Consider the following 23,164-nt stretch of genomic DNA (forward strand, 5'->3'; position numbering starts at 1 on the left):
AAAAAAAGCAGCATAAAAGTTTGGTGCTAGATACTAATAAACACCTCCTAACAGAGGAACAGTAGGAGAGAGTTCCTGAGAAGGCAGATGAGGTCATGTGAGGTCTTTAACAGCAGATATTACTTAGTACAGATGAATTAAATATCCTGGAACAATTTAGGCCATGTTGAATCTGGCATTAACTTTATGAGGTTGGCCCAGCAGAGCTTTTGAGTTCTGGGTCCCCAGTCCCAGTTTCTTCTGAGTGCCAGTCTGGTCATAGTATTCTCATAATTATGTCTAAAGCCCATTGAGTTGAGATTTTATATCAAAATAATAGTTCTGTTTACTCATAAGTTCTTCAGAAATTTTATCACTTCTGTTAATATTTGAGTCAAGGCTAGATGTTTGTGTTCTGTCACCCAACCAAGTAAAGCAAAGGTGGTGCAAGGGAACAAAGAAATCTACATTTTGTGTCAGCATACTCTGATTTTCATTGACAGGTACATCAAATTCTGTCTTCAAGCAATCCAGGCAACATATGCTTTTGTCTTAATAAAAGACAAACACTTAACCTAATTTATTTCTATTGTAGTCATAGTTCTGAGTGTCTGTTCAAGGACACCAGTTGGTTTATGATCTAGTTCTCACAAAAGATGCTGTTGTAAAAATTTTAAGTACTGAAAATGTGCAAACTATTTTACAAAAACGTCTTTGTGGTATTTGAGCTGCCAATTTATTTGGTGGTGTTTCCAGCAGCCTGGAGATTGCTCTTCAGTGCAGAACACTGAACTGAGCTGTTAACATCTCACACCTTCCCTCAAATATGCCTGTACAGAAGCACTAAGAAGTCCATGTTAATCCCACACTACTTCTTCATAACCTGTGTATATCCCATTCCTTTAGCCAGGCCACTGGAGGTGAATCTTGCTGTTTATCCTACCAGTGATTTTTAAAATTAGCTTTCTCTGCAGCTTTGCTTCCTCACAGGTGAGCCAGAATTTCTGACTGGATTGAATAAAGACCCCAAAAATTCCTTGATAACCAACACAAAATATCTGGTCTTTTCATTAGTTAATTGATATTGACAGTGGATGGTTTTGTAAGTTCAGTGATTTCTCATTACATAATTCAAATTTAAAGGCTTTAATGAACATTACTATTAGCAATCTCTACCTATTGCTATAGGTGAGAGGCTATGGCCTACTGATAGATATGGAAGCTGCTCTTCCTTTGTAATATACAGAATTAAATATAAAGAATTAAACCTTTCCTTGGAGTCTGGATAGTGAAATAATGGAAGATGTCCAAAGCACATGCAGTAGGGATGAAACAGGTTTTATTTAATCTGTAAATTAAAGAGGACTGAGAACAAAAAAAAGCAGAAAGTGAAAAAAGATGCTGTCCAGAAAAACATTAGTGATAAGAAAACCAGAAAAATGTTGGATAAACTGATATTTGAAAAGGCCACTGGGCTTGGTTTTGTAACAAGGATATTGTCAAACATGCCTGGCAAAGAAATTCTATGTATTTGCTGTCATTGATTTCCTCTCAAAAGAAAATAGTCAAAGGTGAAAAAGAGCCAGAGCATTCCTTTGGCTTGTAAATCACCTGCATTAACCCAAATTAATAGGCACCAAATTATTCTGAAAAGTCAAGAAGATTTTACAACACTGAACTCACAGCACCTGGTATTTAACAAGCCTGTGAGACATTGTTAAGGACAAGATCTCAGCCCTGGCTCTGAACATGGTACCTCAGGAGAAACCAAGAATGCAAAGCCAGGAGGTGATATCTGGAATACCCTGGGCTTTGCTGCCATTCCTATGGAGATCACATCACCTCTCACTTCCCTCAGAGCTTTGTGAGACTGCTGACTGTCTCTCACAGAATTTTTAAACAGTCTAAGCCCCAAATCCTCTTCATATAGGGAGAAAAATAGCACACTGTGCTCTCCCAAGTACAAAAACAATGTGCTGAAGAACACCTGCTCAGCCCCTCAGTGGGACGTGCCTGCAGAATGCAGTTCCTGTTCCCAAAGAGGGAAGTTTGCAGTGTGGGGACAGAAACTGAGATGCTGCAAAGCCAGACTGCAGTGCTGGGGCACAGCCACAGTGCCTGGCTGCACACACAGCCAGCAGGTGGGAAGCTGGGCAGGAATGGGCAGCTGGCACTTGCTGAAGGAGAATGATGATATTTCAGATCCCCACTCAAACCTCCTCACACTGCCCTGCCTGAGGCAACAACATTCACTGCACACAGAAATGTGCAAACATTATGTACACAATTAGACACGCTCAGGTTGTTTAGACCTCAAATAGATTGCAAAGAAAATTAGTATAGCAACAAAATACGTCACTGACTGGAAAATATCAGGAAATGTTTACTTGCAATTTTTATCTGAATTGACACATTTCCTGATACATTTGACAGCACTGTCACCACATTAGAAAAGGAAAAAAAGTGATTAGTAAAGTCTATGCGTTCTAACGAAAATCAGATTAAAAGATCACATCATGTTTGCCACAGTGAGGCTGAAAGAAGTTGATGGAGTCAGATTGTTCCCATCTGCTGGGATAAACTAGAAGATCCAAAGACTGTGGTCTTTGTCCAGATGCTGATTTTTCCTGACTAGTGGTTCCCTGGGCTGTGGTATTTTCTCCATGCACACATGAGACCAGACATTATAAAATTATCAATGGCTTCACCTCATTCTACCAGATACTATGGGCTTACACTTAGTAGCATTAATTTTGATCAGTTCTGTGATTAGAACATGTTTAAATTAGTTTTATTTAATACCTGTAGACCTCATTGAAGAATGATTTGATGATTTCTTAGGAAAAAATTATTCAACAACAAATTGAAAATCATGCTGCAAACCCCACATTCTTTACTTTCAGAAAAATTATGTATTTGAAGAGAAATTGAATCATTTTAATATCAAACTATGCTTTATAACTTATCATTTCCAGTTAATAAGAGATCTATACAGCTGCCTTCCATGTTAAAGTCTTGTTCTCATTTTAGTGTCTCCTGCAGTCGTACAACACGTGAGAAACATGGTGACAACTAGCAGTGTTAAAATGTAGTAATGCCAAAATGGCTTTCCAGCTGACACTAAATTACATACTTTGTGTGTTCATATAGTGCAGATCTGCAGGTATCATCAACCCAAAAACCTAATCTATGCCACATAATAAGGAAAACATTGATTTTCATTTCAGAAGCCCAAGGAAACCTAATAATGAAGCTATAGATGCTGCTGGAGCACAAAGGAAGTGAAATAGCTGTCTTGGAAGATGATTCCTTTTTATTTGAAAGACTCTTTTTTCCATTGAGTTATCTTCTTTTACAGCTGTGCAAACAAAGGATAGGAACATGTGGAATGACTTTAGAAAATAAATGCTCTTTCATGGCTAACCCTAATTGGAAAACATTCAGTTGGGTATATAATAAAGGGCATTGCAAGTCTGAGTCAGGGTAGTTCACCAAAAATAAAAAAGTAAATAGCAGGCAGTTATAAAAACAAGAAATTTGACTTTGTGGAAATGATTCTGCTGATAGCAGTGAATAAATACTTCAGAGACAATGAACTGGAATGTTTGGGGGCTCAGTAATTGAAAACAATTCTTATGTGTTCTGAACTCAAGGAGGGCAAATTGCCCAAAACCTGTGGCAAAAATCCTAAAGCATTTCAGTGAGACCTGGACTAGCCCCAACCTCAGTTTCAAAAACAAAGCACTGGGCTAATGACATTTTAGTTACAATTCTGTGATTTCAGAGTAATCTGCTGAAAAGCCAATGTTGGCTCCAGTTTCTCACTGCTGTAGTGCACGCCAGAACCAACCTGGCTTCATCCAGTACCCATGTCTGACTCCAGCTGACTGTAAATCATTGCAGAAATGCTGCTGCTAATTAGAATATTCCAAATACTTTTTCCTCAAGCTAAACAAGTTACCCACATACAGCTGAAATGGCTGTCAGAAAGAATTATTTTGTCTCTCACTTGTCAATAGGCAATTTAACGATAAACAAACGTTGGTTTTAGAATGTATTAATGCATCTATGTGCTAAAATTTAAAACACTATTTGGTATGCTTTTCAATAGTAAACTGATTGTATGCATGGTAAACACATGGCTCACTTTGTCAAAATATAAAGTAATGCAATAAAGTCATTAAGTCAGCAGGCTTCAGACTGATATACTTTTCAGGCATTAATCTCAGGTTACAGTATAGGCTTGAATAATTTTCTCTTCTGCACATTTCTTTTTATAATCTAGTGACTTAAATATATTAAGATGATGCAACAAACAAACCTTCTTAAATTGTTCAATTAAGGGCTGCTTTGGTTTTATTATACATGGAATCAGGTAGGAAACTTCTGTAATGTTGACTGCCAAATGAGCCTGCTTCATGATTGATTCTGTCACACTTCTACAAACTGAGGCATACATACATGTATATATATTTTATTTCTTTCACTTTTAGCAAGAATGAAAACAATGCAATTCCTGCTCTCAAAAATGCAGGTTCTTCATTTCTAGAGATGAGAAAAAGAATGACCTCAGTCACCTTAAGAGAATAAGATTTAAGGGATCAGATGGGTCACTGAACCCAGCATCAGCTTACAGACAACTTTGACTTTCAGCTTTTTAAGAAAGTTCTGTGAGAAAAATTTCTTTACTTGTAATAATCTATTTTAGTCTGAAAAAGGCATCAAGAAGAACAGGCTGCATTTTTTTCCTGTTGCAGTAAATAAAATCCAGGTTCCAAAGGATGAGACTGACTAGTTTTAAGAACCCAAAGGGCATTAGGATAGATTTTCAGACTATAGTAGGCATATCAAGTTACAGACAAATTCTTGGTGATGTATTCAAAAATGTCCAAGCAGATTGAGTTTTTATGCCAAATTATACCAACAATAGCATATGGGCTTTAGTGACCAGAATGAATCAAATAATTTCATTAACTGATACATAAATTTTATTACTATAGTTAATGTTTCCCTTGCTTAATCAACTATTTTAAGTGAAAAGTGTTCCATAAATGCATTCTTTAAAAAGTATACAGCATGTTTTAGTCCACATGATTTCTCTCTGGTAACAATATGTTAACTCTCTATATTAACTCCACTTACCAACAAGATACATCTGTAGACAAGCTCAGAATAAATATAAATTATCTAGTAGATAAGAAAGAAATTATTCAATAACAAATTGAATATCTATGATCTTCTGTTTCAGAATTTTTTCAGACTACAAAAAAGGTAAAAGGTACATAGTAATACCACTTGGTCTAGCACAGGAGATGGTGGCAGATTTTAAAGCAAAGGAAAAATTTTTCAGTATAAACCCCAAACTGTTATTCTTTCTTCTTCAGGACCCTACTTTCTTTTCTGTGCAAGAGGAGGCTGCAATGAGATCGACTCTAGGTTTGACTGAGTAAAACTTGTCTGTCTAGAGCTTTAACTTATTTCAGCGAAAGGCAAATAATATATAGGGCTGTGGGAAGATTGAAAGGAAGAAAGATTATCTGTTGGTCAAAGAATTTGCATACAGCCTCAGAGAAGTGGCCTGTGTCCCAGCTTCAGGATCCAATCCAGGTGCTGAGCAGGCTGCTCACACAAGGTTTGGCCAGATTTTCCCAGCAGTTTTCAAGCTAACTGCCCAGGGTGCTGCTGCCAGGGAGCTCAGCCCTTCCACAGCACAGCTGGGCATTCATCACTGAGAGAGGCCATTTACAGGAGCATGCAGTGACAAGACAAGGGGCAACAGCTTCAAACTGAAAAAGAGTCATACTAGATCATACTAGAAAAATTCCTCTTCTGTGGAGGTGGTGAGACACTGGAACAAGTTCCCCAGAGAAGCTGTGGATGTCCCATCCCTGGCTGTGTCCAAGACCAAGCTGGATGGAGCTCTGAGTGACCTGGTCCAGTGGAAGATGTCCCTGCCCATGGCATGAGATGATCTTCAAGGTTCCTTCCAACCCAAACTGTTCTATAAAGCACGGTGTGGTATTTGTAATAGCAAAATTGGAAAATGCTCTTGTTATTGTCTGAGCTTTTGTTATTGATGAGCATTTTTAAGACAACCTTGTAAAAAGAGCAGGGAGTTTATCAACTATAAATCCAGAATGGGATTAATATATGACTATAGAAACATGGTTGAAAATGAATCATTTTCTTGTGACCTTTCCTGTGCAGAAGATGCATTCCTGCCATTGCAATTGCACTGGATTCCTGCCACTGCAATCTGGACCTCCCTGTTCAGCATCTTGTGTTTGCACATCCCACTCAGAAGTGTTTTACCTTTCCCACATCTCAGTAAACACTTCAGCAGCCTGCATTCCTATGAAAAGGACCTGGGTTCCTAAAACTCCATGTCTCCCTTAAAACAGGAGTAAGGCAATGTGTCACTCACATCCCTGCTGGATATAATGTTCAGAAGTGGTAAAAGCACCATAGAAACACAGAGGACAAAAGGAATGAAAATGTTCTGTGGTTCTAAACAAGACCTGGAGCCATGCTGTTTATGAGAAAGATTAAAAAGAATTCTGCAATTACTACCAGTTTACTGAATGAGGCAGTGAACTTAAGAGGAAAAAAAGAACAATAATACTGTACCTAAACACTGTAACTTGTATTTAAACAAATGGCAGGGAAATGGAAGCTGCCTGGGCAATACTAATGCTGACACTGCCCAACTTCTAAGTGCTTGACTTCATAACCATAATGTTGACAATTTTTAGTCATAATATATTATTAGCTGCAACCAATTAGTGATGCTATGGCTCCTGCTGGTAACTGGTAAAATTTGCATTTAAATACAGAGAAAGATTACTGCCGGCTACACTGTATTATTTAATTATACAGTCAGTTCAGAAATGAAATTATATCTGAAGCATTTGAGTGATTCCCTTGAGCAGAAATGATGTAACAATTATTACTGCAATTGGCATGAGGAAACTTTGCTGAAAGTCTAGAATTTCACCTAATCAGGCAATTTGATTAGTGGGCCATATGTAGCAGCACTCTGTGCTGCTGCACAGTAATCTCAAAATGCACTGCAAGAAAAGTAATAACAGTAGTTGTAGACACTTTTTCTCATGGATCAAATTTATTAAGTTTTAAAAATCAGCTCAGATAATGTAATTAGTGTAAATTCAGTACCATGATGGAAAAAAACCCACAACCAACCAGTGTGGTTGTTTTAGTTTATTTCAATCACTATGAATAAAAATTCTGATTTCTGCTGAAAATTCAACTCATGATGCCCAGTAACTGCAGCAGGCCTGACTGCTTCATGTCAGACAGATGTGGCTTTGAAGACACAAAGATTTCTAAATTCCTTTCTGGGAAAAGAGGCATTAACAAGAAGGATACATGTGTGCATGTAGCTTTCTAATAAGTATACTGTGGGCAGACTGATGGAAAATAAGAATATGCTCCCTCTGCCTGGCATTGAAAAATCCACTCTACAACTGAAGTTAAAAAATAAATGCATATGAAAATAATGAAACTCAATAAATTGATATACAAATACATTCAGAAAACTTGAAGGCAATAAAAGCAAGCTCCAGAGAGAACACAAAAATTTTCCTTGGATTTTGATAACACTGAAGTAGAAGGATGTAAGATCCCAACAGCCATTACAGTCGTCTAACAAGACAAGGATGCATGAACAGTGCTGACCATGGGACAGTGAGAGCTTTTTGACTGCTTGATGGGCAACAATGCTAATAAAGTATCAGCTATCTAGCTGAAGTTTTGTGCTTCTAAGCAACCTATATAGAAGGATTATTCCCTGGGTAGAGTCATACTTCAGATTTCAGTATGGTCACCCACCACCACTGTGAACAAATCTTTCAGAGTACAAACAGCAGGACAGCTTTAGACCTGCAGATGCAAGCACATGACAGTCTGGCACTAAGGGCCATTTCTAGATATCTCTAGCAATTGCTGCCCCGTCATAGAAGATTAGCCATCCCAGGCTGAGCAAATTCTCTCTAAGGACTTATCAATAAAGAATACCCATGGATTTAAAAGTACAAGTTCCCTTGTGTTTGGCACAAAGAATAAAAATACTTGTATTTTAATAGTGTGTCTCAGGAGAGAGCTGATATAACTCAGGACTATACTCTAATGATCCTGATGAAAAATGACTAGCATTGAATCTTAGACATCGTTCAGCTATAACAAAACCAAGCAGCAAGAATAATAAGGAGGACAAAGCCAAACCCTGGCATTCCTCATATCTCACCTATACCACAGTGCCATCCCACAAAATCTTAAAAAAAGTCTACAGAAGAGGAAATGTGAGGTTTGTTTTGGAAAGCACGGAAAGACATTTTACTTTGGTGCCTGTAAAGAATCCTGCTAAACTGTTTTATGATGCTATGAACATGCCAGATGGCAGTAACACAGGAACAACCACAAGGTTTGCTCATTTTGTACAACATTATAGATCTCCATGAGATCACAGCCGGTGCTGGGAGACCAGTGATAGCCCTCTTCACAAACTCATTTCCACTGAGATTCTAATCCATTTCTTCAAAACTGTGGAAGTGAGAAAATGTAAAAAATCAGTTTTCCAATGAAATAAAACCAAAACCCAATCAGCAACCTCTAGAGAGGTGTTTTTCATTTACACTAATATAAGAATGCTTGCACATCTCATTATAACAGTAGGGAAAATGCAAGTGTGATGGGCTGTTAGGAGTTAGTCATTATCCCTTGATATATCAGTATGCTGAGAATTGTTCTGTTTTTGAAGAGGAGACGAGAATGGCTTTACTGCAGATTCCATTTTTTATGTCAAAGGTAAGAAAAATGATCTTTTGAAATGTGTGAATCCAGCTCCCAGACTGTAAGACTAGAAGGTACCAGCAAGGTCATCCAATCTGATCCCTGAACACAAACCAGAGGATTTTACCTCCAGATTTTCCTTTAGTTTAGTATCTGCAAACTGGAGAAATACAGAAACATGAAATAATGGAATAATGAATCCCATATCCCTGCTTGCTCCAGGCTGGCACTTCAGCTGTGCAGGTTAGACCTGAAGAGCATCTTGTGACATTGTGAGTGGCATTTCTCTTCTTCATGAGCCAGATCTGTGCATATAGACTCAAATTCTGCATTTTGAACACCAAGAGAATGACTGGCCCTAAAGGTGACACAAGAAAACAGCAAAGAAAATAGTGATAGATATGGAAAAGAACAGAAAAGGAACATTCTGATGTGATGAATGGTTAATGGGTTTGTTCAGTGAACTATACACAGTGAGAGATGCAGAAGCTCTTCTGATGGACACATTTGATCTTAGAACACAGGATAAACATCTATCCCCAACACATTTAATTAAACTCTCCTCCATTCTGAGGAAACAAATTAAAATAAAGCAAGGATACACCAAACCACAACTGATAAATGGAGTGTTATTATTTGTCCTTTCATCATCACGAAAAACTTTGGAAAATAAACAACTGAAAAATAGCCCCACACTGATAAACACCTACTGAACAGCTACCCCCAGACTCTGGGGACTAAGATTGCAACATTTACACACTTAGATAACTTCATGTTTGGTTTGTAATCCTTTCCTACAAGGACTGGAACAGAGAAAGGAGCAGCAGCTTGCTCCCTCAAAAGTTTACACTGTTGTGTGAGAACTACAGGAGCAGGCTGCAGGCAATCCTGTAAAAATCATTATTCCTACCACAGCCTGAGTACATTAAATGGTGACAGTGTAACAGCTAACAGAAGGCTGAATCCAAACTTGAGCCCAAACTCCAGAAAATATCATTGGTTTTATGTTTTCTTTCCCCAAGTAATTTCAGAGGAGTTAGTGAGATCTGATCTAAATCAGCTGTTAAAACACAGTATTGCTGATATGTTAAGAAGAAGAAAGGATGAAACCAAGAAGCAGCACAAGCTATTTATTATTTTTGGGTGAACACTCTCCTTCCCCTGCCTAGATCTCATGCATGCCCAGAACCTGGCCTGACAAACACGCATATACTCTGAAGGATGACTTGCACTAGGACTGTGACAGAATGTTTTGTAGAGTTAGGCCTCTGGTCAAAAGTCTTAGAAGTTGCTTTTATACCTCCTCCAGTGCTGAAGGTCCCTGAGGGCATTCTTGAATCAGAAGGTGCTTTCTCATTGCTTAAAATAATGTGACTTGGTTTTGTTTGGTTTTTTTTTTTTTATTATTATCCCAGATCAACTAAAGCAAAACAGCTGTCCTGAAGCAGGAAATATAAAGAAGACAAGCTACTTCTGCTTTTGTCATGAGACAAGTTTGCCAAGAACAATCTCAACCATACTGTTAAAATTAGTACCTTTTTACAGAGGGAACTAGCATACCCTGCCTTCTGTGTGTTTTACAGGACAGCAGCCCACACACTGCAGTTGCCCCAAGCTCCAAATACAGGCTTTTTAGCAGCCAAGCTGATCCCTTGGTGCTCCTCACCATTGCCTAATCTCCAGGCAGCAGCTATGGAGCCTTTTCATTGAGAGCTGACATGATCAACCCAATTGTAACTGCAGATGGCTGTTTGGTCAGCCTTCAATGCCTATGGATCAATGAACTACCTAATTGGAAATCTTGAGATATATTTATAAAATTATACCCACTGCTATTAAATTTACATGTCTCAAAGGAAATATATTTGAATTTCTGTAATGAGATTCTCAGCATGTTTCTTTTAATGTATTTCCCACACTCAGATCTCAGACAGCGTGTTTACAGGAAGGTCCTAAAAAGATACTTTTAATTACTTTAAAAACAGTGAAAAAGTTAAGTTTAAAGCCAAAACCCAGAGGCACTTTATAACTTGAGTGTAGGTGCAAAGACTGCCTGCAAGCATTCTTGGTGCTGGACCCAAAGTTTAGAAATAAACTGTAAATTTGTTTCCTAATCAGGAAATTCTTTGTAGTTTCAGCAGTTAAAGGACTTTGCAGATTTTACTGAGGTGACCAGTCACAGGACCCAAGGGAATGGCCTGAAGGTTTGCCAGGGGATGTTTGGATTGGATATCAGAAAAAGGTTCTTCACTTAGAGGGTGCTTGGGGACTGGAACAGGCTCTGTAGTGAAGTGGTCAGAGCACCAAGGCTGGCAGAGTCCATTTTAACAATGCTCTCAGGCACATGGTATGATTTTTGGGGCTGTGGTGTGCAGGGCTAAGAGCTTGACTCAATAACCCTGGTGGATCTCTTCCAAATCAGCTTATTCTGGGATTCTGTGATAAACAAACTTTGCTTTTGTTGTAGAGTCCAATAAACTTACAAAAACATCTGGAGCTCTACTTGGCTGGACTGCATTGCCCTTGGAGCTTTCTCTCTCCTCACTCAGTTTTCAGCAAGGAACAAGTCAAAAATACAGTCCAGCATTTACTCTTCTATTCTTCAGGTCATATTTTTTTTTTCCAATTTATTTCATGTTTAAGACTTACCAAATATTGTAGAAGCTGTTGCTGAGTTGTGTTTTAAGCACTGTCATCAGTTTACAGATTAAATTGTTCTTTAGTGCAAAATTCCTTCTTGTATTTTATAGAGAGCAGAATAATTAAATGAATTTAATTATTTTTCCTAGAATAAATCAGCATATATGGAGATGATGAAAGATTTAATAGAGGTATTCCCTCCATTAGGGAATAATTCTGCATTTTCTACGTTGTTTACAAAAATTATGCTATTCCCACTCTAGTCAAAGGGACTGCTCACAAGGGCAAAGTGTGCCTTACTTGACCTCATCTTTGTTCATTAATGGCTATAAAATCTCCATTAGACTACTTACAGAAAAAAACCACAGAAAAAGAACACCAATAACCTTACTAATATTTCACACAAACTAATAAAACTCTCTAGCAATGCTAGAGCTATTTGGATTATCATCTCAGCCTCAGTGCCAAATCTATAGCAGGGGAAATTTTTTTGCAAATAACTAATAGTATAAAGAAAGCATTTTCTTTCCTGCTGGATAAATTACCAATGAACACATTGCAATTTTTACCATATATTAAAAATATGCATGAAAATTCCACAGATTAATTATTTCAATTCAGTGCACCCATAGCCATATTATTCTAGTCTCTTCTGTAGTTTATTTTCCTGATGAACTCAACTGGAAGAATCTTTAAGCCACTGCTTAATGAGTGCCTGATCAGATAAGTAGGTGAACAGAATTACAGAATCATAGAATCACAGAATGGCTTGGGTTGGAGGGAACCTTAAAGATCACCTAGTTCCCAACCCCCTGCCATGGACAGGGACACATTCCATGAGGCAGGTTGCTCAAAGTTCCATCCAGCCTGGCCTTACAATCCCAGACATGTGGCCTTCACAGCTCCTCTGGGGAACTTGTTCCAGTGCCTCATACCCCACAGTAAACAATTGTTTCTCAATAGCTGTCCTTGTGAATACTGTCAAGAGTTCTTCCTCTTTCACTTCTAATCACTTTCTTAATCTGTACCCAGAAGTTGACATGTTTTGCCTTCACTTCCATTTCCTTTCTCTTTTCATTACTTCAATGCTTCTTATTTTCGGAGAACCTTCAGTGAAGACCCTGGTTTGTGCTACATGAGTCTCTCCACTGATCTAAGCTCAAGTCTGATGCTTATCTCAGGCTTTCTTGAATGACAGCAACAGACCACAGCTTCTCCACAGGCTGTTTGGTCAAGCTCTGAACTCCTCCACTGTGTTAGCACACCCTTGGATTACATATATCAGTTGCCAGCATCTTTAGCAGGGTTGCTACACCAACCAATATTTTGTAATCACTTCTCATACTTTCCAACCTGATTTGCAACCCAGATGACATTTTTTAGTTATTATTCCTCCCATAAAGGAAGGAAAGAATCCACAATATTTCACCCACTGAAAAGTCACTAATCTCATCCCCTTCTCCTGACACAAGTCCACAAGTATCACCACACCATAGGAGGTGCAGGGTTATCTCAACACAAGCACTTCTTGCTCCCACTTTTCCTAGGCTGTGAAGATTCTTTACCTGACTGTAATTTCCCAAAATAATAATGGTTGAGGGACAGGCCATGGGTCTCTGCTGCAGCTGTGGAAAAAGAGAATTGAGCTTTCAGTCTGAAGAGAAGGCTCTGGGGAAACCAGAGAAATTGTGTCATTTTGGGACTAACTAGGGACCTATAAGAAAGATGGGGACAGGTTTTTTAGTAGGGCATTTAGAGACAGCACAAGGGGTGATGGTTTTAGGCTAAAAGAGGGTAGACTCAGCCTACTTACAAGGAACAAGTTTTTAATAATGAGGCTGGTGACACGCTGGAACAGGTTGCCTAGAGAGGTGGGCAATGCCCCATCCCCAGAAACATTAAAGGCCAGACTGGATGGGGCCCTGAGCAACCTGATCCAACTGAAGAGGGCTCATGGCAGTGGGGTTGGACTAGAAGAGCTTTAAAGGTCCCTCCAACCCAAACCATTCTGTGATCAATCTCCAGCCATGCTGGAAGCCTGCAGGACAGACACACACCATGGGCACTCAAGTTTTCCAGCACTGAGCCTGCTGCACCAGCTGGTCTCAAACAGCAATGAACACAAAAGAGGTGGTGGCTGTTTCCTACAGCAGAACACTGCTGCACAGCTCCTTCTGATGACTAATGTAAGCAGTTTCCTATGCAAATATTTAATGTCCCATAACAAATCATATCTAAAAAATGCTGGAGAACCTGACTAACCAGATTAATGGGGCCAGATGAAATTCATCTACACAAAAATTAAAGGAAGGGAAACAGTAAAAGCAAAGCAAAATCTGTTGTTGGTGGCAGTTCTTACAAAACTTGAATATTCAGTTGTGTCTAAATAATGTTGATGGATTAATGGTTTAGTTGGAAATTATTTAATGTAAAAGCTAAATTTAACATTTTGAAACTAAGCTGTTGTTTCTACCACATGAGTCACAAAAACAATTAAAAGAATGTTTATGGTCCAGCAGACTTCTAACTACACTTCTTAAAGTTCAGTTTGCAGCTAAATATATTTTATTAATTTTCCAATTTGAATCTGGCACTCATTAAGGATGCTTTAGGAACTCACTTCTCAAGTCCATGCAGGGAGGAACCATGCCTATATGTCTACAGCTGTTATCAAATACTTGAGAATGGGGTAGGTAAGAAGAGAGTAATCCCACTGAACTAAGCAAAAATATATTTCAGATGTCTGTATATTCCCTTAGGATACAATCAAGATACTTGTTCTGTCACAAAGCCTTCAGAGAGTGGGATGCCTGAGTAAATTGTGAGGGGTGGAAAAGACAGATCTGTGCTCAGACACTTGCATTCTTAGACTGACTACCAAACACAATCTATTGTTTGGTGACAGTGCACATGACTGTCAGTTTTCATTTCCCACAGACAGCAGCAATAAGAGGATAAAGTGTGCAGTGTCCTTCTCTGCAGCTTTGCATTCCTACCATACTGACACTGAGACTCCCCAGTGAAAGACAAGGCCAGAATGCCAAGGAGACTTTGGCTGCTGCTGTGGGGTGGTTGTGGGTGGGAATACTTCTTTTGGTAGCCAAACCAGTTTGTGCTGCTTCACACATTTGTGACATTACAGCCTCCAGTTTTCATTTCATCTTCCAGATCCATCAGCCTGGAACCAGAACACCAGATGATAGCAATGTCCAAGGGGTCTCTCCTCACAGCCAGTGCAGCAGATGAACACATTCTCTTCAGAGGTTCCACCTACTCACACTAAGCCTGAGTTTGAATCAAAAACCCCTAAAAATTCCAAGTAATATTAGACCCATGCTGTAGTGAATATTTTTAAAATTTCATATTAAAAATATATATATATGTCAAATATCAGTTTCATAATATATTTTGTACAGTAATATTTCAGACTTTTAGAAAGGACCATGCCAAAGACATGCACTGTAGCACTAGTGACCGTCCACAAAAAACAATCTGATTTTTTCTTTTCATCAGGATACAGAACTCAGCACTTGCATAATATTTCTCCTCTCACCTTTATTTCCTCAATATATGAACAGCACACAGACCAACCTACTTCACCTACTTCAGAGCTTCCTCCTTGACATTCACAGTCTGTTAAATAATCTTGTTAAACACACAACTGCAGCAGTTCCATATGCTAAGGCCTGAAGCACCTTGTCTAAAGGTTTTCTCATGTCAAGCACATGATATTTAGTTTTATTATTTGTGCATTATGTAAAAAGCACAGTAATCAGTAACTCCTTTTCCTGGCTACACCAGTTAATCCCAAACTTAGGCAAATGCGACTTTATTTGACTTTTTAGGGGGTACAGGACTATTTAATTTATGCCAGGTAAAACAAAAGCACCTTTGTGTTTTTTTCTTCTGTTTTTTATCACATCAGAAAACACCCATTTTAGTATCAGATTGCCCTTAGGGTTTGCTACATGTCTAGTGGGAAACTAGACCTTAAGTGCACAGCACGCCACTCATCATTCCCAAGGAATTGGTAGGCATGAGGAAATAGTAGGATGAGGTGATTTAAAGGATAACTTTATTGAATTACATAAATGACAACTTTATGGACAACAGAAAACTAGGAGGAGTGGCTGACACCCCCCAGGTCTGTGCAGCTCTGCAGAAGGACTTCAACAGGTTGGAGAGAAGGGCAGAGAGGAACAGTCTGAAATTCAGCAAAGGCAAATACAGAATCCTGCACCTGGGGAAAAATAACCTCACCTGCTGGGAAGCAGCTCTGTGGAGAAGGACCTGGGGATCCTGGTGGACAGCAGGCTCTGCATGAGCCAGCAATGCCCTTGTGGCCAGGAAGGCAATGGAATCCTGGGCTGCACTGGGAAGAGCATTGCCAGCAGGTCCAGGGAGGTGATCCTGCCCCTCCACTCAGCCCTGGTGAGGCCACATCTGAGCTCTGTGTCCAGTTCTGGGCTCCTCAGCACCACAGAGACATGGAGCTCCTGGAGTGGGTCCCACAGAGGGTAACAAGGATGGTCAGAGAATGGAGCATCTCTAATGAGGAAAGGCTGAGAGAGCTGTGCCTGTTCAGCCTTGAGATGGCTGAGGGGTGACCTCACCAGTGTCTGTCAGTATCTGAAGGGAAGGTGTTGAAAGGATGAAGCCAGGCTCTGCTGGGTGGTGCCAAGCAATAGCACAAGAGGTGAAGGGCAGAAACTGATGCACAACTGAGGAACAGCTTCATTACTGTGCAGGTCATCAAGCACTGGAACAAATTGTCCAGAGAGGTTGTGGAGTCTCCCTCACTGGAGATATTCAAGAAGTATCTGGATATAATCCTGTGCAATGTGTTCTAGGATGACCCTGCTTGAGCAGGGAGTTTGGATCAATGACGCACCATGGTCCTTTCCAATCTTACCCATTCTAAGATTCTGAGAATTTCCCAGGCATATGGTAACAGATCTCATTACCAATTCTTCTCTAATTACTCTTGAAAGGTCCTTTTGGGCAGAAAAACAACATCTGTTACGACATGTGCACATCTTCCCTTCCATGTCTCTGGTCTCTTCTAATTCAAGTTCTCTATCTGCATTTTCATATACTGCATGAAGTGCAAATAAAGTGATATTAGGACAGTTTTTTGTGAGCTTTTGATTGCATTACTTTTAGTAACTGTAACATTATAGAGCTGCTGGAGTTCTGTACCATGTAACAAAACTCTGGCTTTTTCCTACATATTGAATTTAATGAGTTTTCATTTTAAAAAATGGTAACACTTGAAAAGCCATTTTAAAAAAACTTTAGTTGTTGAGCATAAAAATGTAGAGTATTTTTTCTCTTAAAGGAACTTGTGACTTGTGTAAATAGAGGAAAAATTTCAGGGAACAACTTGTGATAAATATCCACTATAAAATTTATTACTTAACAACCAGGAAAATAAACAGAACTATTACTACTAAAGTTGTGCAAATTGCACAAGCTAATACAGTGGCATATAAGTCCTCCTACAGTTTGTAGACTTATCTGTAAAATGCACTCATATGTTCAGTACAGCTAAATTCAAAACACAGGAACAAAGAAAACTTTCAAAGTACAAGAAGTTTTTCATGGACAAGTGTGAATTCAGGTATGGTAAAAATCCTTTTAAAATAGATTAAAACTGGGTATATGTATGAAGGTTGCATAAGTTTCCTAAATTCCTGCCTGATTGTCTGATCTCCTCCAGAATTTATGAATTATAAATATCTGCAAACTGGTAATTATATTGCAATTAAATATTTATATTTTTACTATTTGGTTTTTAGGAGTTTTGCAGAAAAATCATTATATCAGCATTAAAAAGTGAGTGGTACCAGCAGAACACTTTCAAATGGAACCATACTTAGTGACAGGGCTGATGTCATTGTGTAGCTTGGATTGTACACTCATCTGTGGCCTGGATTCTGCAAAAGTGAAGTGGAAGAAATTCAAGTGATAAAAATACCAAAGTATGAAGAGACAAAAAAGTGTAGGTAAACCATCAGTGTAACAGATATAAGAGAAAGGACACAAAGGCATGAAAAGTAGTTTAGATGTTGACCAGTGTTTCCTGGACCAGTGCAAGTCCCAGCTCACCAGGAAGAGTCTCTCACTGCCCCAAGAGTAACTCAGAATAACTGAGACCTTTTGTCTACATTCCTCCTCATTTCTGCAGAGATGTGCACACACAAGATGTACATGCGTGAGAACAGTGTTGCAAACAGATGCAGGGAGCAGAAATTCTTAATCCTCAGATCAGCAGACAGCTTATTGCCATCTTCAGGAGAATGGAGAACTGCACTGTGCCCCAATAATTTAGAGTTGATTGCAAGTGTGATAAGGAAAAGAGCAGAAAACCAGGTGTGAAAAGGCACCACTGGGGCAGTTTTACTCGCTATTGTAAATAGACTGAAAACTAAGAAAATCTTTTCAGAAACAGAACTATCTTTTTAAAGGAATTTGCTTATAAAATCTTGCATGTTAAAAAATTGTTAGATCTAGCCCCTTTGAAATTTTCCAAATGTGGTGATTATACTATATAAATTGCAAAACAAAGCCACACTTCTCAAAAAAAGAATTTAAATGGTCAGACTTTCCATTGCCTTAAGAAGACTTCCATAGAGAACTGCCCATTTCACAGCATCATGAAGGGTAAACTGGAGCAATCTGGAGGACACTGTTGGTATGGTATATGTTCATATTGGAGTACAATAAATGATATCAATAATATTTGTAGGGTCATACAAAAAAATCAAGTTTTTGAAGCTATTGAATAGGAAAAAATAAAAGCTTTGGGTAGGCAGCATGACTAAATGCAGTATATGTCATGAGGAAACAAGCACAGAACATAACAGTGAGCTAAAGAAAGGAGGTGAAGAATAGCTGTGCCTACTCTAAACCTTTTGGATTACTACACTTCCCCTCAGGGCAGGGTTCCAGTTGTACAGTAGGCTAAACAAAACTGGTTTTCTTAGGCTGTGACTCCACAATTAATGTTGCTTGAATAAACCAGTACTTTTGTACATTTTTATTGTATTTGCTGTGTCCTGAACAACAGCATAAAAGCCTTTCTAGAAAGAAGAGCTGGAATTCTCCCTGAATGCTCATAAGCACATTCTGTGAGAAGAAAATGGCTGACATATGAACATCCTTTTCTTGGTCATCTACAAATCATGGTCTGGTCATTATTGCTGCAGTGTCAAAAGATGACAAGATGTAGACTCAAGGCTCAAGGAGCAACTAGGATATATATTTAAGTAAAAGATCACAAAGAGTAAACAAGTTGCTAACATATCCCCATGAAGACAAAAGCATTTCTTGTTGGATTGGTAGTCAAGATGGATACCTGTAGATGTTGTCTGCATAAATTAATTTTTCTGGAAACCATACTCAAATATTATGTAAACCCTCAAACAAGGGCAAACCAATTGGGATATGGTGTGAAGTTTGCACCAGGGAACGAATAAATTAATGATTTATGGAAAAAAAATGCCACTAGTGTAACAACCCTCTTGAAAACAGCCTGAGTCCAAATGAAAAAGTTGCCTATCTTGTTTAAGCATTGGACAGAAAAAGTTTCAACTTGACAAAAAGTCTAACCTTAGGACAAGACTTTCTTCCCTAAGCACAACTCTGACCCAAAAAATTATTTTCAAATCTCTGTACAACAGGCAGAGCAGCTCTGGTACCTCCCTGTGGACTGGGACTTAGGTACAGCTCTTTCTCTGGTCACCTGCCTAATATTGCTTCTGACGTGTGGTTTGCAAGTCATCAGCATGGATAACCAAAACCAACTGTATGCCAAAATGAGACAGATCACTCCCATTATGTGCCTTGACTGCAAACTTGGATATTCCATAATAATGCTTTTCTGATGAGCTTTGAACACTTTGAATCAATCTTGAATAGAACTGGAAAGAGATCTGAAATTCTGCTTACTTCCTGAACCAGGGGTGGTGTCCTCAGGAAAAATGCAGATGCAAGTGGTGCAATAAAACTGGAGGTAAAAAGGATGATTTACATGTTTTTCAGACTAATAAAATAGTTCTCTCATTATTATATCTAATATAAAAACCTTAAGACAGTTATGCATGCATTTTGCAAGGCAAAGTAGCAAATGTGACAAAGCCAGGTGCTGTGTAACTGGCTTTCCACAACAACTCATGAATTCATCACTGCACAATTTTTAGGCAATTTTGCCACATAGCGTGAGTTGTTACAAACTGTTGGATACTGTATATGAAGCTCATGATTTGCTGGCTCTGAGAGCTGAAACATCCCCAAGTTGGATAAAGAGTTACGAGTAGGAAAAAAAATCAGTTTTTCTCTGGGGTGAAGAATGGAAAAGACAGCTGTTGATTAATACAATGCAGTGCTGGTCCACCCTTTAAATTCAGGGAGTGGAGTCAAACAATACCTTTGCCTCACTTCATATGGAAAATTGAATTTGTCTTTGGACTATTACTATAAGTCAAGGGATACTCCCATCTGAAACAAAGGCCAATAATGTTGGAGGAAAGACATTCCCTGATTTCCACAGACATTGGGTGAGGCTTTATACACTTTTGGAGTGACCTAACTGAATAAATGTGGCAGGCTGTATTTGCCATTATTAAGGATTAGTATTTGGAAGCAATAAGAATATCAGAAAGAGTAAATGTCATTATATCTTTTTTACAAGTGCAGAAATTCAGACCAAATATTAAAAATCATCAAAAATATGTGTTTTTCAGCAAAAAAAAAAACAAACCCAAGAAACAACAAAACACATTCACAACCCTTTGAACAAAAATGAGCAGAAATCCCCTATATTTGTTACAGATCCAGCTTCTACTTGCTTGTCTAACTGACTTTTGCCTGCATTCCTTATATATTAGATTTATTTTAACTAGTTAACTAGAAATAAATGGCTTTGTAATATATTTGGCTACTGCAGCTGAAAAACAGCTTCTGAACTGAAGCAAATCTGTGTCTCTTTAGGGAAATGAACAGGCCCCTTCAGTCTGAACCAGCTGAGAAACAACCCCTTTTGGGCTGTTTTCTGGAAATACTTTAATAGAATTCATTCCCACAGTAAATACAATGTCATTGTCCTAGGCTACTGGCATTGGAACAAGACTAACATACACTTTGAATTTAAAACTCTCTAACCATTTTATTGTCTGCTTTTCAGGCAGACACAATATGCCTTTTTTTCCCCCAGCAAAATCACTTTCTTTGCTTTGCCAATTTTCCCCTTACATTTCACTTAGTTTTGTTGTTCTGGGGGGAGGGAGTGGTGCCACTGAAGGAGGGTAGGTTTAGATTAGATATTAGGAAAAAATTCTTTACTGTGAGGATGATGAGGCGCTGGAAGAGGCTGCCCAGAGAAGTTGTGGATGCCTCATCCCTGATGGTGTTTAAGGCCAGCTAGGATGGAGCTATGATCCACCTGGTCTGCTGGAAGGTGTCCCTGCCCATGGCAGATGCGCTGGAATCGGATGATTTTCAAGGTCTCTCCATCCCAAGCCGTTCTGTGATTACCCTTCTCTTTAGCTGGGTGCCCAGCTAAGGCACGCCGGTCACTCGGCGCGGGCAGAACAGGGAGGCTGCGGGCGCCGGGGGTGCGGAGGCGATCGCACTTTGTATTTTCCTACGGACCAAGGCACCGGGTTTGTGCCTGTGCTGGGACATCACTGCGACACCAAAGGTCTCCGGCATCGCGCTCACTGCAAAGTGCTGCTTCCGACCCCTCTCACGCGTTTCCCTCCCGTCAGAGGGAAAGGAAGAAGCAAAGTTTTGCGTGCTTCTCGCCCGCTGAGCCTTGCCGATGCTACGGAAGCAGGACCATGGCCACGGCGCTCCATAAAGCAACCACACTTGGCACACGCCCTCCAGCGCGGACATCCCGTATTTTCCGTGGAGAATCCTCAGTAGTTTCAGTGCAAGGAGGTGTGGGCGGTGCTCGCTCCCTGACTGCCTGCCGCTCGCTCCCGGCCCCGGCCGGCACAGCCCGGGCGCGGCGCTGCCAGGTGTGTTCCCCCAGGTGCTCTCCCAGGTGCGCTCTCCCAAGTGCTCTCCCAGGTGCGCTCTCCCAAGTGCTCTCCCAGGTGCGCTCTCCCAAGTGCTCTCCCAGGTGTGCTCCCCCAAGTGCTCTCCCAGGTGCTCTCCCCCCCAGGTGCGCTCCCCCAAGCGCGCTCCCCCAGGTGCGCTCCCCGCCAGGTGCGCTTCCCGCCCGGCCCGCTGTCCAGGAGGACCCTCCCGCTCCAGTCCCTACTCACCGATCTCCCCATCGTCATTGTCATCATCCTCCTCCTCCTCCTCGCCCTCCAGGTCCAGCAGCACATCCTGGTTCTCCGCGCTCATGCTGCCCAAGTTGCGGTGCCCCGCTCCCCTGCCGCCGGGGAGCGAGCCCGCCCGAGCGCTGCCAGCGCCGGGGGCGGAGCGGCGCCGGGGGGCGGGCGGGGGGCGGCCCCCGACACCTTCCCGGCAGGAGGGGCCGCCCCCGCCCCAGCCGCTGCACCGCCAGCTGCCTCTAAAAAATGTGTCAAAATATGCAGCCAAGCATTGAAGGATTCACTACCGCTAAATACTGCTGAAAATGTGAAGCCTACATATGCAAAAAGCTCCAAAGCAACAAGTAATGGTAGAGTTATTCGGAAAAGGTAACGGAAATTCAAGGGGCAATGCTCAATGACTGAATAAAAAGCCCGTCTCCAGTGCTCTAGTAATGTATCCAACTCCTTGTTGACTATTTCACAGGGAAGAGTTTGTCCTCATCTCCATCTTCGCCTCCAGACACAACCTAGGAGAACTTTGCAACACAGAGAATGCAGAATTGTCACTATGCAGGAATGCTGCGGGGGCAGAAGTACTTATAAAATGGGATTGAAATGCTCAGCAATATTCTCATCTATTCACATATGTTGGTTCCAGAGGCAAGTAAAGGGCTCTTAAAAATGAAAGACATCTGGAGGAGAGCTCAGACAGGAACTGGGCTGAGGTGGTATAATTGGGAAGAGATGGAAGTAAGACTGTCAAAATGGATTGAAGGAATGGAGGAGCAATATTTGGGGAAAGGAGAAGATAAGAAGCACAAAAAACCATTTGAGTTTTTTTCCCTGCAGAAAGCAGTAGAAACACTATAAGCAATCTCTTTTCACTCTGCAGTCTACTGTTGATGCTGAAATGACTCACAGCACCCAGGATGTTTAAGTAAGAAACTGGATGAAAAGCCAGATGAAAAGTTAGATAAACTTGTTGCTTGCTAATATGGTTATCTGTTGTCAGTCAGCTGTGGGTTAGAGTCACAGCAGGGCTTGGTAATACAGCAAGTCTAAGTGCAAGCACATTCAGCAAAAAAATGAGTTCAGAAATTTAATTGCAGAGTTTTGAAACAGCTCTGCTTGGCAAAGACCTTCTCTCATAAGCTGTTTAAAGAGACAAGTGATCTGCAAAGGCATGAGTGAGACCATCAGAACAAAACTACTGCTCTTGCCCTATCAATAATGCCTCACTGTGCAGTATTATCATTATATGCACCATCTGACACTGAGCAGATTTTTCTCACTCAGATTAGGATAGGCTCACAGAAGCGAACCAGAGAAGGAGGGCAATATGGTGGGAGCATACCCAGTGGGGGGCAATGATGCACAGCAAGATTTGTTCTTTTGTGTCCTAAGCTAGAAACCTAGTGTGCTGCCCTGTGACACATCCAGTCTGCCTCTGACCATCTAAGGACGTGCCT

The 23,164-nt window shown here is 40.3% G+C and overlaps 1 protein-coding gene across 2 annotated transcripts in view; it reads right to left on the reverse strand.

Moving 5' to 3' along the window:
* Positions 1-21,876, reverse strand: part of ANO6 (anoctamin 6) — a 67,392-nt gene extending 45,516 nt beyond the window's left edge. Inside the window, exon 1 of one of the 2 annotated variants that reach the window (XR_013774038.1) lies at positions 21,699-21,875. Coding sequence is in view for 1 of the 2 variants with exons in the window: in XM_079304152.1 (XP_079160278.1) it covers positions 21,699-21,783 (85 nt within the window). In the remaining variant the exon portion in view is untranslated. Of the gene's footprint in view, positions 1-21,698 lie in introns of both variants that reach the window. The other variant, XM_079304152.1, reaches the window with a different exon arrangement.
* Between the last annotated feature and the right edge of the window lie 1,288 nt (positions 21,877-23,164).

Source organism: Erithacus rubecula (assembly GCF_903797595.1).
Source record: "Erithacus rubecula genome assembly, chromosome: 4".
NCBI lineage: Eukaryota > Metazoa > Chordata > Aves > Passeriformes > Muscicapidae > Erithacus > Erithacus rubecula.